Here is a 13985-nt window from a genome sequence, read left to right on the forward strand (position 1 = left end):
CTCTTTTCATTTTCACTTTTTGAATTTCATCGAACGCTATAAATTTTTGTTGGTTAATGAAAGAATTTCATTGTTTTAGGAAACCATACTACATTCACTTCAGAAAAACAGGATGACCTTTGAACAAAGTAAGTGATGGACAACAACTTCATCACCCAATGTTTACCTTTCCTACGATGCCAATGGGCTGGAGTGGTTCAGTAACAAAACTGCCCGATGATGAAGTGTTAAAAATGCATAATTAAGTTGTTTTAGTGAGTGATTTATTATATCAAATAAGGGTTGAACTATTAATTATGCATCAAATTTTAACACTTAATGAAAAGAATTTATTAATGCTAATATTTTTTTCACATCAAAGTCTCATATTTGCCATTGAAATAATTAAATTATGATATCATTTTTTTAATATTGTAGGGCATTTATGGAAGGAAAGAAAGACTGGGGATCTATGAGGAAATAGAGGAATTGATTATGGCTTTGGTGGAAACCAATCTAATGGGAACCAATAGCAATTCAACTCTGGACGGGCAGCAGGTCAGGAGAGCCAATCACGCACGGACAACAGAGGAAAAAAAAAATCAGGGTGGCTTCTTTCATTATTTTCCACTTTTTTTTCATTCAGCGGTAGCAGAGTTTTTTTTTCTCATGAGTTTTTCTTTCAGTTCAAACCTGAGTAGCGGAACTTGTTTTTTTTCTTTTTTCTTTACGTTTAAGTCCAGACCTGGACAGCTGGTCATTTTTATTACATTACGTTTTGGTTTTGTTTCGTTTACTTTTTCACGGAGGTGGACGGCGGAAACACTCTCACTCTCTCAGTTTCATTTTAATTTTTTTTTTGGTTTTTTTCCTAGTTATTTCTTTCTCAGTTCTTAGTTTATTTCTTGGCTGGTTATAGTTTTATTCTGCTGACATTTTTCATTCTAAGTGGATTAGACCTAGAGGCTTTGTCTTTTCCTTTTTTCCTTTACATTTTTTTTGTTGGTTCGGTTGCAGAACAGAGGGGTGGAAGCTCTCCAGCACTCTCATTTTCATTTTTTTTTTTGGTTGCTTTTCATTCCTATCACTTTTTTTTTTTTTTTTCATTTCAGAACCTTTAGTAGGCAGCTTGTCTTCTTTATTTTTTTTCTCTTACGTTTTCGTTTATGAGGGAGTCAGTGTGAGGCTTGGATGCTGGGTTCCAGATTTATCCTATTCGGCATCTAGTTTATTTACCGCAGCTTTGTTTTCGGCAGCAGCTTCTTCGGTTCATTTCTTTTGTTCACTTGTCTCTTATTTATTTTACTTCAGCTTTCAATAGACTCACAAATGCTTAGAGAGATTATCCATTTAGAAATGATAGGCTAGATTTTTAGTTTGGGATTTAATGAGTAACCTATGACTGTTTTAGGGTGAATTTTCTTCAATGTTATGTGATTTCAACGATTAACTTGTTAGATGATATTTCAGTTTACATCTAGAAATGATTGAAGTTCTTTGTTCTTGGTTTAGATCAGTTGTAAACATAAAGGCACAATTGATACTTGAACAAGTAACAAGATTTTGATGACTTTCTTTCACTATTTTATAATTGTTGTATAATCTGTCAAGTAGTTTTATTAGGCTAAGAATTGTGGTTCATTGCTATATTATCCGATCATGACTTCTAGAAATGGGATCATGGTTGAGAGAAGATGAAGAAAAAGAAGTAAATCCATCACCAAATCAGTGGGTGAAAATTGTATCCCAAGTGTTTGTTTTATTATTTCTTACAAGTTCAATTTATTTGCTACATGCTTTCTTTAAGTCTCTTAGTTTTGGTAATTTTAGAATTATAGATTTACCTTTATTCTCAGTTAACTCGAGCTTGAATTTCCAAAACAGTCACTAATCATACTCTTAATTTAGTCCACATTTCCTTGGTAAATAGTCCCCATTTTAGTTCAAGATTTTCTTCTTTTTGAAATTTATTGTCACTATAAATGTCAATATTTTATCTTGTGATTATAAAAGGTTTGCTTAATTTTCATTGTCCTTGTGAATTCGATCTTGTGATTTACCCTTGTATTACTTTGACAGTTTCTACACTTGGAAAATGAAATTATAAGCTGATCACCCAAACAACTTACCTCTCCGCAGGGCAAAAAGGGAGAGTTGGGCTGATGGCTCCTCTACCCCTCCCACAGCAGAGAGCGGGTCTTGCCCCCCTAATGGACAGAATACTTACCCCGACCCCCATCGTAGCGAAGAGCAGACCAGCAACATCAATGTCTGAAGAAGTCACCTCCCCACATGACTCAAAAGGGTGAGTGCAAAGCCGAAGGTTGATTAAGCCCTTTCTTGTGGTGGAGTGTGGGTCGGCCCTCAGTCACCCAAAGACAAAGACTACCTTCCTCATGCACGTCAATAGGTGAGAGCAGGTCTTGAGCCCCTGGCAACCCAAATAACTTACCTCGACCTCCACCACAATGAAGAGTGGATTTAGCACCAGCTTGTCTCAAATCTTTCCTTTCCTGCAATGTCAATGAGCGGGAGCGGATTTAGTTACAAACTGTCTAAACAACATACCTCCCACGGGGTCAAGGGAAGAGTAAGGCCAAAAGCCGTTTGACCCCTCCCGCGAAGGAGAGAGGGTCCAGCCACCCTGGCGACCCGAATATTTATCGCCACCCCCATTGCGGTGAAGAGTGGTCAGCCACATTGCTGTCCAAACTTACCATCTTGCGGGGTACTATATGAATGTGTGTAATATCGAAAGTTGCTTTATCCTTCCTATAGAGATGTGTGTGCCAATCCTCAACTGCCTGAAAAATAAATTGAAGTTACCTTCCTTGTAAGCATCAACAATTAGGAGTGGGTTCAGTAACAAAACTGCTCAAACACTTACCTCCTAGCAGGGTTCAAAGGGATTGGTACGCCAAAGGCTGCCTTGTACCTCCCTCTAGGGAGAGTGGGTCCAGCCTCCGGATGATCTGAGTACTTACCCTCGCATCCACTGCAGATGAAGAGTGGGCCCAGCTCCAGCCTGGCCCAAATCTTACTATTCCTTGCGATGTCAACGACCAAGAGCGGGTCACGAGTCTAGTCACAAACTGTCTGAACAATGTACCTCCCTTAGGGTCAAGGGAAGAGTAAGGCCAAAAGCCACTCGAACCCCCCCTGCCCCGCGAAGGAGAGCGGGACCTGCCTCGTAGCGACCCGAATACTTACCCTAACTCACATCGTTTTTGAAGTTGCACCATCCCTTTTCATGGCTGCTGGGGATACTCTTGAATATCACAAGGTTCTTTCCATATAAATTTAACTTAACCTCTACATTTTTTCTTCTTAAAGTAACCATCTTCCTTTAACTTCATCAACTTAAGCATATGGACTCACACCCTAAACAGTAAGCTCAATTCAACATATTTTGGAGAACAAGGTTCCCTTTATTTCTATAATAATTCATTGGAATTGATATTGCGCGTAACAATTTTCACATATATAAAACTCCTTTGTGCATTTAATATTTTTAGTATGAGCCAGTCATGGAACATGAATCTAAAAGTGCTCCTAGAAGAAAGAGGAGACTTTTTCTTGGTGGTGAGATGGAGGGAAAAATTAAGCATCTCTATGAGAAGTAAGCCTGTATTAACCTTGACAATTTTGTGATAGATAGTTTGTGAAATATTGTTGGGCTTTTTTATTAATTTGATGCTCTTTCGATGACAAAACCTCAAGAAGCATTTGAAGGAATGCTGATTGAGGATTCTGGAAGTTCAAAAGATTTGAGAAATCTGGAGGTGGGTACATTTGAGATCAAGTATCTGGATGATGATCATGAGTGGGTATTGATAGCCTATGATGCTGACCTGCAAGATTGTATGGATATTTCAAGATTGTCGGGCTGTATTACAATGAGGCTTTTGATTCAAGATATAATGTCCAATTTGGGGACCTCCTTTGAGAGCTCTGGGGAGTGAGAATTAGGTTGTATGTATTTGTAGTTCGAGAGTCCTATTCTTGTAGTCTCGGGATGCTGTAGGTTGTAAGTCTTTGGTTTTTATGCCATGCTCAAGTTGCAATAAAATTTCCATTCAATTTAGGACTTCCTAGATTCGACTTATAACCTTTGAATATGGTTGTGGATATGCAGGAGGAACACAGAAAAATCCAAGCAAAGAAAGAAGTTGGAAAATATCTACAAGGTCTCACATGCTCCACTTGATGAATATGGTGAGATTTCATGAATAGAAAGTAACCTTCATATTTCATGCAGAATTTTCTATAATCTATGTTGATTATCTCCTCAAATAACTATAGAAGAATTAGTCTTCTTTTTTGCTTGGTTGTGTTTGTCTGCTGATATAGACCCAAGAACTAAAGCTGTAAGATTGTAATTATTGTAGTGTCTTTGTGAGGTTTTGTTTCAAGTTTTCCTCTCTTGTTCTTTTTGACTTATTGTTTCTAATCATTATGTTTTTCATTTTTCTGTTGTTATTGATGTTGTTGGTAGTTTATGGAGACTCAGTCCAATAGAAAATTTACTAAAATGTCATCATCAGATCAAGGTGAAAGAAATCAATTTTTTATCCCAATTCTAGATTCAAGATGTGAAGACCAATGCATAATCTAGAATCCACTAGAATGATCTACAAAATATTCAACAATGTTATTTATTTTGCATTGTTATGTATTAGTTTAACTAGTTGTGATGTATTATTTTTTTTTAATTTATGTTTGGCATTGTGATGTAAAAAATAATATTATCTATTTTAAATTTTTATTTATTTTTTTCTTTAATTTATTTTAAAAAAATTTTAAAAAGTGTTCAAATTATTTTTTTAAAAAAAATCTAGACAATTTAAACATGATATCAGAATTTAAAAAAAAAAAAAAGTGTTATAATTTTTTTTTTAATTTTTAAAGTGTTTTCAAAAAATATATTAAAAGCCCCGATTAATGTAACCGAATTTAATCTGAGTGTTATATTAATCTGAGTTTTAAGTCCAAAATGAAAAAAATCGGGATATTTAGAATAATCCGGATGATAACCACTCGATTTTTAGAATTCGGATCCGGATTCTACTTTTGTAGAAAAAAGTCTCAAAAATTAGTATTTATTGCAATCTACTCTCGTAGCAAAATGTCCAAAAGTTGCAGCAAAAATAAAAATGAAAATTCATTCTTATTTGCGGCGAAATTCTCTCATCGTAACGGGTTTGCCAACCACATGAAGGGATAATGTATATTTTAATTTCCGGAGATATTAGTCGCCGGAAATTAATATTTACGTCACTATTCAACAACGCTAATGCTTATTTGCGGCAATCAACATCATCCCAAATTAACATTTCCAGCTTGAAAAAGGTGTTCAGGGCAACTAATAATCGCCGTAACATGAGGATAATTTCGTCATCCAAACTTTTATTTGCATATCCCTAAAACCATACTCTAAATAAATCAACAGCAGTGTATGCATCACTTTCTAGCACAGTTGGGTATTTGGTGAGTATTTTGGCGAGGGTAGCGCCAGAGAACCCAACCCTAAGAATTTAAACAACTCCATGTTGGGCTTGAGGGTATTGTCTAAATCGGCCGAAAGCAATAATGGACGACTACTAATTAAGTGTATGATGTGGTTCTGCGTCAAACCGTGAGTTCTCAACAGATTCAGAACAGAGTTGGGATTCTCTGCGCCAAAAGCAAGCACCATGAATGGTTTACCTGGTGATGGAGGATAATTTCGTCCACACGAGTGCTTGCTTCGGTGGTCCTTCAGTTGAATCCAGTCCAGTTGCAAATTTCTCGGCTTTGCAGACTTTCCCCTGTGAAACAAAGGGTCTACGAACCAGAAGAAGAGGGAGGACGATGATCTCAAATCTCAAACCAGGTAACCATTCCACTTACGTATCTCCTAAATAAAGAAGCTTTTCCCTCAGCCAAATCAATTGCTTCGTTTAGTTTGCTCAAGGTTGCCCCATAAACAAAGGCACAGACCTTCGAAAAGTAGCCACACAAAGTTTTCCGCGACCTCCTCTCTCATGCCCATCTCAGATCCCCCTAATTCCACGGACCCAAAAATCTCTTACAGTTTATTTCCTCCGAAACTCATGTGGGTTGTCCTTAGAATTAGCTTCCAAGAAGCTCACCATTGAGAACGTAGAGAATCCCAACTCCGTTCTGAATCTGTTGAGAACTCACGGTTTGACGCAGAACCACATCATACACTTAATTAGTAGTCGTCCATTATTGCTTTCGGCCGATTTAGGCAATACCCTCAAGCCCAACATGGAGTTGTTTAAATCCTTAGGGTTCTCTGGCGCTGCCCTCGCCAAAATGCTCACCAAATACCAAACTGTGCTAGAAAGTGATGCATACACGGCTATTGATTTTTTAGAGCACATGGTTTGAGTGATATGCAAATAAAAACTATGATGATGAAGTGTCCCGAACTTTATATGTATAATGCTCAAAAGAATTTTAAGCCAAAGTTTTATTTTTTCAAATCGTTAGGCTTGTCAGATCTTGAAATTACAAAGCTTTTATCTGCATCCCCTTTTGTTATGCAAAGGAGCCTTAAAAAACAAATCATTCCGTGTGTTCAAGAGCTTAGACGCATTCTTGGCACTGACGAGAATGTCTTAAAGGTTATTAAGGCATACATGGAAGTTTTTAGAACAAACGTTGTTCATACGCTACAGCCCAACACCGCTACTCTGATAAGGCATGCTGTTCCCTAGTCATTATTTTTGAAACTCTCATTTAGAAGAGCAATGTCACTGCTTATCTGTCGCAGTCGGTTTAGGGAGATTGTTAGTGAAGTTATGAATCTCGGTTTTGATCCCAACAATCTGAAATTTGTTCTGGCTGTCGTGTCCATGACACTAGATAGTAAAACACTGTGGGAGCAGAAGGTGGAAGCTTATAGGAGTTTTGGTTTGTCAGAGGGTGAGATTTATGCAGCATTCAAGCGGCAACCCATGTGTATGGCTCTTTTGGAGAAGAAGATCAAGAAAATGATGGGTTTCTTTGTGAACAAACTGAAGATGAATCCTTCGAGGATGTCAAAGAGACCGATTCTTCTACTGCATAGCTTGGAGAAGTGGATTATTCCGAGGTGTTCAGTTCTGCAACTTTTGATGTTGAAGGCTTTGACCAAGGAAGATACTAGCATTGTTTATATGGTTAAAATGGCCGATAAGGAATTCATGGTTAAATTTGTGAGCAAGTATCAAACTGTGGTCCCTGATGTTGTGAGAGCACACCAAGGGAAGATAGAATTTCAAGGCTCCCCGTTGCACCAATGGAGACGTGATTGCTTTTGACATAATCAAATGTGGCATTGTGTAAAGATCATGAGTTCAGATTTAGTTCAATATGTCTGCAGTTGAACGTGTCCTAAATGCTTTGGGGTTGAGCGGTTTAGTTTTCATTTATACTTGCATTTTTAGCAGTTTGGTCATATGGAATTGGTTGCTCTGTCGCCAAATATTGCAGGACCTTTTGTATATGTTATGACATGTTAACCTTATGCATTTTTTTTTAACACCAAAACTTATGCATATGTTTATCATTCTGCTTATCAAAAAAAATATGTTTATCATTCTATGCCTAGTTCAGCCAAACTAGGTGCTTGTGGTAGAATGTGGCACCTATTCCAGCAGCTTTATTGTAGCCGAGAAATCTATCATTTTGGTCTACATGTGTTTGTTGTTTTAAGTGCCGGAATTCAGATCCTTCACTGGTTTGGAAGTTGGAACCCCTTCAAGTATAGGGTGGTTTGAAGGTGTAAGTTTCAGCAAAATCTGTGTGTTGCTTCCTATACATGTGAACAAAATCCTAAGAACCCATGCTAAACTGTTTTATTTAAATGGATGAACGAGTTTGATGATAACCTTTCAAAATCACTCCCGAGAACACTTTCATCCTTGAACGAGAAAGAGTCAGTGATGGGAAAAGCACCGATGGCACTTTTTTTAAGCTTTGTTCTTCGTTCGCTTCAGCCATTTATGTTTACATCTAATTTTTCAAATCTTCTGCTTTGATCCTTTCGATTGAACTCTTAAGGTGGACACCATATTTAGTGCAATATATGTACTTGCATTCACTCATTATTCTGCTTTTTGTTACTTAATAAAAAATATATAAATATTTCTGCTTTTGCTTCCGTGGACATATATACATGCGAGGATCTGTTAATTCTGCAAGTTTTTCAATTTAATATTTGCATACTAATCTGCGTACCAATACTAATTCATTCATACTTTAAATTTAAATTAACATTGTTTTCAATAAAATCTACTTTTTGATCAATTACAATAAATTGATACATAGATTAGTGCATAATTATACTTATAATTAGATTTTTCCATTTAATATATTCTGGAAAACCAGTAAGGCAAAGAGCCTCACCAAGTCTGAGAGAGGAGAGCAGATCAGCAGTTGACTGGAAACAACATTATGTCAATCAAAGGACAGACTATATGGTAAAGTTTCTCTGACCAATTGAAACCTCTAAATTCATATTTTTTAGAATTTCTTGACACTCATGGAATTCCTAAAACATCCCAAAACCCAACTATTGGGACTCATCTTCTGTATCCGACCTTGTCCTGTTGTTGACTTCTTGTTTATAGCTCAAAAAAAAAAAAAAAAAAAAAAAAATGAACATCCGAAAATGATACGCTCTTGGGTGCTGTCCATGTGGTAAAGTTGTGCTGGTGTAAACTTGATAAAGGTTACAATACTGGAGATGGGTCTTATGCAGGAGATCGATCTTTTGTGAATAAATTTTAAAGGTAGGTCTTTTCTTCTTTGTTTTATATTGGGAGGATAAAGGCAGAGGATATCGTCGGGGGGTAATAATACTGAAATGAATGAATTATTTGATGAAGAATTGCTATGATTTTAAAGGTAAAAACCTGAAATGGTTGGTCCCATCGTTGTACTAAAGAAAAGGCCACTTGGTCTTGTGCCCAAAAATCAGGGTACATGTCAGTCAGGTTGCGTCGTTGTGATGATACATAACATATGGACTAAATTGGAGGAGACACATCAAATAAATTTTATGGTATTTAGTATTATCTGTATAGATTTTGTAGATACTGTATAAATTTCATACTATGTAGATCTTTCTCCTCAACCGATTATCCAATTTGATCAGACAATTGAGGATCTCAGTTGATTTCGTTTATGCATGCATGTCGTCTTTCCATATTTTCACTTTCAATCATTTGTCTTTTTCTAAAGCTTGATTCATTTTTGGAGAAATGATATTTGTAACTGTAAAGTACACAAAAATTACGTGATCTATTTAAAAAAAATAAATAAATATAAATTCTACGTGAAAAAAAAAAGACTTAATAGTGGACTTTATTGTTTTTTAAAAGGATTACATGTGCTTGTGCACCTATAACTGTATCTAGCACTACTCTTTACAGTAATATGGTATATAAGTCTCACATACTTCCTTTAGAAAAAGTGGATAATTTTAGAATGTATATAATTTTTTTTTAATAGTAATTTTTTTTTTTTTAAAAAGGAGTGCATGGAGCTTACACACCTTAAAATTATATATTTAACATTACTCTTACTCTGTTTGTGGGCAATCATAACCAAATACTATGGATGAAATTGTCGTCGGTTGGTTCGTATAATCACTCACACTTTTTTAGTGTTGAATTAGGCATTAAATTAAAATTGTCTACACATGCCAACCTTGGAATTACTTGTAATTCTTGATGGTTAAGGATTGAGAAATGAGGACCCTTAAAGTTTGTGCTGGGCCAGTCGGGATGATGCCTGGCATGTGCCCTGATGCTGGTATGCACCGCAAATGTCCCTTTGAAACCGATCTATTCCACATGGAATCGTTGGAATGTGTTTTAGAGCCAAAATATTAAACAATAAGTTGACGCTCGGTTACAAAAATGACATGAGAAAAAAAAAAATTGTGAGTTCGAGTCAATATATTTTATAAGAATTTAAAAAATGAGAAAAAAATTACATAAAAATATTATAAAATTAAAATATTATTTTACTATAATATCTTTTTAAAATTTTAAAAAATTGAAAAGTTGAAAATTTGAAACTACTTGTATTTTGATAATTTCCATAGAGTAATGTTATTTTATATCGTAGATCTTATAATCACAACTGACGACGTGTCAGCTCCCAAATGTATAACTCTAAAGTGATCATGCCAAGCAACCTGAACTTACTAGCATAGATATTCTCTAGCGATGCTCGAACTTTTTTTTATTGGATTGGCAAGAGGTGTTTGGGACAAAATTGTGCACAAGTTCTGTTTTTGTAAATGATTTTGGCTAAGTCAAGAGAAAATTCTCTCAATCCAATAGCGCTCTAAAATATGAATAGTAAATACGGGATTTCCAACTCACCCTCTCTTGGTCCATTGTTAAATGGCAGGGTGGATTTTGGGTTGTGTAGGATTTTGACATTGAGTAACATACCGAATGTTGGTTGGTATCAATTTTTGATAGAGATTATTCAGAAATCACTTTGTGAATGCATGCATCATATACACTATCTAGACACTATTCTTGACCAAAATGGTGTTTGAAGGAATTAGAGAAATCTTAAATTTCCCTTTGAACCCAATCTATGAAAGGGAGATCCGTGGCTTACTGGTTCGACAAAATTCCTCCTAGAACTTTGCAAGTGTTTTACTACTATTTTCTCCATAGTAAATTCTCAACATTTGTTAATTAGTTGAAATACATCCATCTGAGTGAGGTACATTGTTTTAAAGGGTTATTATTCGAAAAATCAAAATTACTTTTTTTCTTCATCTCAAGGGTTTGTGCAACCTAGTTCAGATTCATTATCCATTCTCTATTTCCTATCTACTATTTCCTTGCTTTAAGTATTCTTTGGTGAATAAAAACTTCCTCGTTTTAGTACAAGAGCATTACAGTTTCCAAATGCTTTAATCCCTGTGAATTCGACTTTGTGGCTATCTCTAAACAACAACTGTACACCTTCTGCATTTGGGAGGCATGTTAATAGGAGAGACAAAAGGCTAGAAGGAGAAGCAACAGGATTTCGATAAACCAAGTGTAGAATTAGAAATGGGAGAAAGAAGGGGGAATGAAGGCTTAAACAGAGAAAGGAGAAACAGTTGGCATTTGATGGGCAACGAAGTGACTGCAGATCAAGAATTGATGGCACATGTCATCCCTCAAGAAACATGCATGGTGACATCATAGGACCAACTGTTGCCATAAAGAAGCGTGGCTTTGCACGGCCCAAATGCCGATCATGTGTATGGGCGGGAAATCTGCCGACAAGTTGGCCTGAGTGGGAGAAGTCTAGGTGATACCCCAATATTAATGGGGCAGCCAAACAGTCACAAGTTCACTTCAATTACTCTAGCCAACGACGAGCCCATGAGAATTCAAACAACCAAGCAACACGTTTGGAAGGCACTCTCCAACTCCAACATCACACATGGACGGGTGGAACTAAGGCTTCGCAAAGACTTCAATACAGTAAACGTACATTTGCGCAGTACAAAAAAGGCCATGACTTCTTTCTTTTTTAATTCTCACCATACATGTACGCTAGAGATTCATGGGATACTATGATGGAAGTAATTCCCGAGGCCTATGCTGGGTTGAGTAGGGCTAGCTCAGGTGGCTCAAGTAATATAAACTAAGAGTGGGTTAAGGAGGGCTAGGCTGGCCCAAGAAGCCCATAGTGAAAAAAAGGAAACAGACGCGCCGAGCATAAGGTTGGCACGTCTAGCCAAAAGTACGGGTGGCTTACAATCCACGACTAAGGTGTCAGGAACAACCTTGGCACCCAAGTATCAATAGCTACATAGGCTGGGGCGATGGCATGGAGGAGGTATTCATTGACATGCTCTACTAGAACGCTATTAACAATAGATTATGGACTGACAAGATGATGAGTAGAGAGTATATTGCTTATGCTGAGTGGCTCACTGGTGTTGGTGTGAGGGTGTTTGATGCGAACTAGATTGGGGGCAAAATCTAGAGGTTGAAGGGCCAATAACGTCTGTTTACCAATCTAATAAGCCAAACCGAGATGGGTTGAAATCCTGACACGTGAGTGATGAAGCTTGGAAAAATGCCATTAGGGTAAAAAATAAACTTGTACTTTTATTATTTAATTTTTCCTGTGTCCAACTTTATTACTGACATGTGTGTATTATGAAAATGTTAGGTCAGAAATAAATGAGGGGGCTTCGTACATTTGGTGTACCAAAGTACAGGGAGTTATGCACCATATTCAGTGCTTTAGTTGCATAAGGGACCTTGAAACACGCATCAACACAACTGCCCCCATATAGTGAAGAGGAGCGGTGACTTGATTCAAAGATGCATCGCGCTCTTGCATTGGGCAATTATGTCAGAATCTCGCAAAATGTAGCCCATGGCCAAGTTGCCCATGTGCTGACTATGTCACCAACAAGCCATGCAACCTGCCCCCAAGCATGCCAAGGCACAACCAACAAGCTTAGCATGTAGCCCATTCACGCAGGCCCAACACGCGTAGCCCATTCGCACACCTAGCTCCAGGCCAGACCATGCACACGCCCAATGCACATGCTCCGCACGCACTCACAGCCCCAGGCCATGCCACGCCGCTTAGCATGCGTAAGCCCAGCACACAACACTGCCTAGACTAAGCCAGCATGCCCATGCGCAAGCCTAGCGAAGTTAGTGGCCTTGCGCAGCCCAGCACAAGGCTTGGGGCCATTCCAAGGGCCATGTGGGACCCTTCCAAGGCATTATTTCCTTATGGTCTTCCAATTAGGGCTTGACTATAAATTGAACACTTAGACATTTTGTAAAGGACTTTTTGACATTTTTGAATTGGAACTCTTGTATTGTTCTTGAGGAACTTTTCGGTGCCAAGCACTTGGGCTCTATTTGGGTGCAATCCATGAATCCCAAAAGAGATAAACACTTCTTACAATCCGTGAATAGAAGTGGTTTAATTTATCCATTTCTTTGTGTTTTATCCATTCATCTTTTCATCTTGCATTATCATCCCTTATCATATTCCATAAGCATCTTCCATTGTTATCTTGATTGCATGTGCATTGTTCTTCATGTTCTTACCTTGTTCATAACTTTCCTTGAGCTTTCCCACCTCCCAAACACTCACCAACAATCCCTACACATAAACATGGCCAAACCAATTTTGCCCCACCTTTCTTGCCAACTTAGCCCTTCCATTGTGACAAACCCTAGCCGTCCATTCTCATTCCCATTTCTCTACCCTAGACAACTGCATTTTCACTAGCCAAGTGGTCCATCCAATTCGGGAAAACCTAGCCGCCACCAAACCCTAGCCGCCACCTAAAAGTGATAACTAGACAACTTCCCTCATGTGAACTTTATTTGAGCTGAAAATAAGAGATAAAAATAGCACTCAAATACAAATTAAAAGAAAAATAGATTATCAAAAATAGACTATATATGTGAGGAAATATTGTCCCATTAAATTATAGTTATAAAATTAAGCATAAACATGATATCAATCAATTAAAAATCACAACTCGTATTTATGCTTATTAACTATTTTTCCATCTAAAACCAATAATAGTGTCACGAAGAATTTAAAATACATTAGTTTTAAATAGCTAAAACATGCAATATTTCAGCTCAATTACACCCTCCAACTAGTTTTTTGCTAATCATTGAGCAAAATAGTGAAAATTAATTGAGATGAACACTGCATAAAACTCGAAATTCAAACAAAAACAATCAAACATAATTCTGAATTCTCACAAAAAATTAATTCGTGACACTCAACACCAGGAGTTGTATCCACAAGGAAAGTCTCAATAACTGTTCACATAGAATTGGGGCAAATGTATCAGAACTTGGATATGTGTGTGTGACTAAACCTATGTGTGTTCCTCACTAATAAGCATGATTTATCATAGGATTTTTCAACCTTAAGATTAATCATTATTGATTCTAACTACCTCAAAGCCTAAGGGACTAGCAGTTTTCACGCCAACTCTGTTT

At 37.2% G+C, this 13985-nt stretch overlaps 1 protein-coding gene across 1 annotated transcript; it reads left to right on the forward strand.

Annotated features, from left to right (window-relative positions):
* The first annotated feature begins 5437 nt into the window (after positions 1–5437).
* Positions 5438–7515, forward strand: LOC122289687. Its single transcript, XM_043096893.1, has 2 exons — positions 5438–5851; positions 6850–7515. Exons 1-2 carry the CDS (start codon positions 5677–5679, stop codon positions 7284–7286), a joined length of 612 nt encoding a protein of 203 aa, XP_042952827.1. The 5' UTR covers positions 5438–5676; the 3' UTR covers positions 7287–7515.
* Positions 7516–13985: the final 6470 nt, after the last annotated feature.

Source organism: Carya illinoinensis, chromosome 12 (genome assembly GCF_018687715.1).
Source record: "Carya illinoinensis cultivar Pawnee chromosome 12, C.illinoinensisPawnee_v1, whole genome shotgun sequence".
NCBI lineage: Eukaryota > Viridiplantae > Streptophyta > Magnoliopsida > Fagales > Juglandaceae > Carya > Carya illinoinensis.